The sequence below is a fragment of the Vigna radiata genome, unplaced genomic scaffold, assembly GCF_000741045.1.
Source record: "Vigna radiata var. radiata cultivar VC1973A unplaced genomic scaffold, Vradiata_ver6 scaffold_385, whole genome shotgun sequence".
NCBI classification, from domain to species: Eukaryota; Viridiplantae; Streptophyta; class Magnoliopsida; order Fabales; family Fabaceae; genus Vigna; species Vigna radiata.
In genome coordinates, this window is record NW_014542414.1 from 165,992 (window position 1) to 170,629 (window position 4,638).

General features: G+C 32.1%; 1 protein-coding gene across 1 annotated transcript; it reads left to right on the top strand.

Moving 5' to 3' along the window:
- The first annotated feature begins 1,030 nt into the window (after positions 1 to 1,030).
- LOC106780026 (11-oxo-beta-amyrin 30-oxidase) lies at positions 1,031 to 4,167 on the top strand. Its single transcript, XM_014668261.2, has 5 exons — positions 1,031 to 1,387; positions 1,673 to 1,890; positions 2,462 to 2,703; positions 3,040 to 3,427; positions 3,510 to 4,167. The coding sequence occupies exons 1-5, from the start codon at positions 1,051 to 1,053 to the stop codon at positions 3,933 to 3,935; spliced, it is 1,611 nt and encodes a 536-aa protein (XP_014523747.2). The 5' UTR covers positions 1,031 to 1,050; the 3' UTR covers positions 3,936 to 4,167.
- The last annotated feature ends 471 nt before the right edge of the window (positions 4,168 to 4,638 follow it).

Genomic DNA, 4,638 nt, shown 5'->3' on the forward strand with positions numbered 1-4,638 from the left:
ACCATTTAGAATTTTATAATTAACTTAAGACGCAATATATATCATATACAAGTGTACGCCAATAAGTCTATACATGAAATGCAAACGTGTATAACCTCTCTTATGACACGCATAATCATGAGCAAGTTATCTTTGTAAAAGACACACCCATGAAAATTATGAGACACTATTTTTTTCTACAATTAATTGAGACAAATAAATAACTTTATTAATTTCAAACTACATTTAATTTTTGATTTAATTTTTTATATAATTTTCTGATAGTTTGATAAACAAAATCGCATTTAAGTTTTTTTTTTCGTTAATTTTCCTCGAATTTTTTAACAAATTGCCGTATTCTAGCCAAATTCTGATTTTTTTCCCCTTTTTGGCACCTTTGTTTTTGTCCGCAATCTTTATTTTTTTCACCTTCACGCTTCTCTTTTAGTTTTTCTTTTTTTTTTCTCTACGTATCAGATTTTGATAAACTCAACCAACGGGGCACAAAAAGCAAAATCCTTATGAACAATTCTGATATTTAAAATAGCTAAATTTTAGAAAAAAAAATAAAATTTAATTAATTTTTTTTATAATTAAATTAGTAAAAATGGAATCCATCATTTAGATATTTATAATTAACTTAAGACGTAATATATATCATATATAAGTATGTGTGACCTCTTTTATCGACACACATAGTCATGAGCAAGCAATCTTTGTAAAAGACACATTCATTCATGAAAATCATGAGACATTAATTTTAATAATAAACTCATAATAATGATAAAATTATCTTTGTAAAATACACACCCACATAAATACAATGAACCACTATTTTTATAATAAACTGTCACAATGATGAAAAAGTTATCACACTTCCATAAAAATTATGAAACACTATTTTATAATAAACTATAACAATCATTAAAAAGTTATTTTGGTCAAAGACATATGCATGAGAATCATGAGGTACTATTTTTTATAATAAACTGATAGAAAATAAGTAACTTTGAAAACAAGAAAATTTGTAGCATAAATGTCTGTCAGATAGTAGTCTCGGTGTCTACGTTTATGATCACTCTGTACCATAGCCCTTCTCACTTCGTTCCAATAATGGAGCAATTTTCATTTTCTTCCTCAACAGCAATAGTGTGTCTGGTGAGCTTGATCGTTGGTGTGATTCCGTTATGGGCGTTGAAGATGGTGTACACGCTGTGGCTTAGGCCTAAGAGGTTCGAGAAACTTCTGAGAGCACAAGGTCTTCGTGGTGACCCATACACCTTTTCACTTTTCACCCCAAACCAAAACCCTGCTCCACAAAACAACCCTCAATCGCAATCTTTTCTTGTCTCCGACGATGTTGCTCCTCGCTTGTCCTTGCTGCCTAACAACACTGTTGCCAAATACGGTTCACTTTTCCTACCTCCTCAAAATTTGTAGCTATACATAATATGCATTCAGTTTGGGCATGAAAGTGATGTTTTTCGGTGATTCTTCCTGCATCTTTCAATGTTCTTGCTACAACATTCTTTTCTCTTTTTTTTTTTTTTTTTTTAAATTTCTAAAACAAGTCCAGAAATATTGCATGCACCCTAAATTTATTAGTCTATACCATTACTCTCCTCTCCTCACGAAATAACATTTTTGGATCTTAAGCAGTTTTAGCAATTGCTAATAAGTGAATTATGTACAGGCAAGAATTCCTATTTATGGGAAGGCACAACACCAAAGGTCATCATTACTGATCCAAATCAAATCAAAGAAGTCTTCAATAACATTCATGATTTCCAGAAACAAAAGATAAGTGGCATTGCCAAGTTCTTGGTCAATGGTCTGATAAACTCAGAGGGTGATAAGTGGGTTCAACATCGAAAGATAATCAACCCTGCATTCCACTTGGAAAAATTGAAAGTAAGTTTATTACTTTAATTTATAAATAAATATTTTTTTCACAGCATTACCTAATTATTAATCGAGATGCACAAAAAGTATGTATACTTTTATAATGAATTTAATAAGTATCCTTGTTGTTTGGACATGAAGACTTTTGAGATAAAATATTGGTCGCTCTGAAATTTTGAACTCTTTTATAACTTTTTCTTTTAAAATGTCTTAAGGGTTGAAGAGTTGAAGGAGAAAGGAGTACTTAAATAATTGTTTTTTGTCTTAATTTTATAAGACATTTGGATGTACTGGAATAGTTAAAGGAGTTTTCAGGATATTAGTGTTTCGATCTCAAGTCAATCACCGCATCCAACACATTATTTAAACATTACTCAGGAATTGAGGTCAAGACTAAGTTTCACAGTCCAAAACACACAAGAACATTTTTGGATGTGATGATTGACTATAAGGATGAGACTTAAGGTCAGAAGATTAGTTGTTTTTCATCCATTAGGTTGTTGTACATTATAATTAAACTCGAAGTTGTTTTTGGTGCTTCGTAATCAAATTAAACTCTTAGTTGATACTTAATTTGCAGAACATGCTACCAGCATTTTCCCAAAGTTGCCATGATGTGATTAGCGAGTGGAAGGGAATGTTATCATCAGATGGAAAATGTGAGATTGACGTTTCGCCTTTCATTCGGAATTTGACTCGTGATGTAATTTCTAGAACAGCTTTCGGAAGCAGCTATGCAGAAGGAAAAAAGATATTTCAGCTTCTCAGAATTCAGGGGAACCTTGTCATGACTGGAAAGTACAATAACACACCAATATTGCGGTAATACCACGTTGATTCCTTGTAAAATGTGATTACTAAATTATGCATGTTTTAGTTTTATTGAAACTCAACTCACCATGAAGTTCATCGAACCTTAGAGAATCACCCTGAAAGCTAGACATTGTAGATAGAGATTAAGCTCTCCATACACCAAATCACTGCTATAGTGATGACGACAAATAGTTATGAATTACATACAGATTTTGATTTAAGGCACATTTGATATATGTTTCGAAAAACCTTTGAAATTCAAGAAATGTGGCATACCTGACTTATACAAGAACTAATAATGTTACTTCAAGGAAATTGACCTTTATTAATTCAACATGTTTCTAGGCATTTACCAACACCTACCAAAATGAAGTTGAGAGCAGTTGATAAAGAAATGAAAAATTCAATTGGAAATATCATAAAAAAACGAGAGAAAGCCATGAAGAAGGGTGAATCCAACAGTAAAGATTTATTAGGCTTACTTTTAGAATCAAATCAAATGGAAATCCAAGGACATGGAAACAATAAGAGTTTTGGAATGAGTATTGAAGAAGTAATTGGTGAGTGCAAGTTATTCTACATAGCAGGGCAAGACACGACTTCATCTCTGCTGGTTTGGACATTGATCATGTTGAGTAGGTATCCTGAATGGCAAAAACGAGCTAGGGAGGAAGTTCTTCATGTTTTTGGAAAACAAAATCCAAACATTGATGGGTTGAGTCAGCTCAAAACTGTATGTATCACATGATTTCATTTTATTATCTTAATTAAAAATGCATTTCATGCTAACATGTGCCAAAATGTTTCTTCCGTAGATGACCATGATTCTGTATGAAGTTCTGAGGTTATTCCCTCCCATTGTTTTCCACAATCGCACACTCCAGAGGGATATGGAACTTGGAAACCTGTCACTACCTGCAGGAGTAAATGTTACCTTGCCAATTTTTTTACTTCATCAGGATGTTGATATATGGGGTAATGATGCAATGAAGTTCAAACCAGAAAGGTTCTCTGAAGGTGTTGCTAAGGCAACAAAAGGCCAAGTTGTATTTTACCCATTTGGATGGGGTCCTAGAATTTGCATTGGCCAAAACTTTGCCTTGTTGGAGGCCAAGGTTGTCTTGTCATTGTTTCTGCAGAATTTCTCATTCGAGCTTTCTCCTGTTTATGTGCATGCTCCTGCAGTTATGCTTAGTTTGCAACCAAAACACGGTGCGCCACTTATTTTGCAAAAGCTATGATAATTGATCATATTCTGAACCAAAAAAGGTCATGGTTTTAGATCTGCAAAATGGTCTCACTGGTATAAGACTATGCATGTCACCTGGCTTAGTGTATCACTTTATTAGATTCCTTTCTGTAACAACAATCTCGTGTTCGGTGGAGTAGAAACTATATATATCTTTTAAGAACTTTTGTAAGAACTTCTATGTTGTAATGCATGTGTTTGAATTCCGTCTCATGGTTTGGTTACGAAGGATTTGATTTAATTTTTTTATATAATTTTTTGATAGTTTGATAAACAAAATTGCTTTTAAGTTTTCTTTAAATCAATTTTTGACTTATTTTTTAACAAATTGTTATATTCAAATATTTGTCCAAATTATGATTTTCTCCCTTTTTCCCACTTTTGTTTTTGTTTGCAATCTCTAATTTTTTTCATCTTTATGTTTCTCTTTTAGATCTTGCTCACTTGAATGGATCTGGAAGAGAATAATTGAGAGGATTTGAAGATAAATTTTTTTGTTGTTTATTTGAATAGATTTGGAGATAAGTGGGCTTGTATTTGGAAGTAAATTTTTTTTTTAATTTGTCACATAAATTAAATCTTATACTTTACTTCTTATACTTAAATTAAATCTTATACTTAAATTTCTCAGAAACTTATACTTCCAAATCCACTCTTGTTTACCTCCAAATTCACTCAAATAAACAACAACAAAA

Excerpts from the sequence above, each read along its gene's own strand:
- LOC106780026 (XM_014668261.2), top strand. The coding sequence starts at position 1,051 with ATGATCACTCTGTACCATAGCCCTTCTCACTTCGTTCCAATAATGGAG. Across the intron at positions 1,388-1,672 it reads CAACACTGTTGCCAAATACG|GCAAGAATTCCTATTTATGG; the intron begins GTTCACTTTTCC and ends AATTATGTACAG. Across the intron at positions 3,428-3,509 it reads GGTTGAGTCAGCTCAAAACT|ATGACCATGATTCTGTATGA; the intron begins GTATGTATCACA and ends TTTCTTCCGTAG.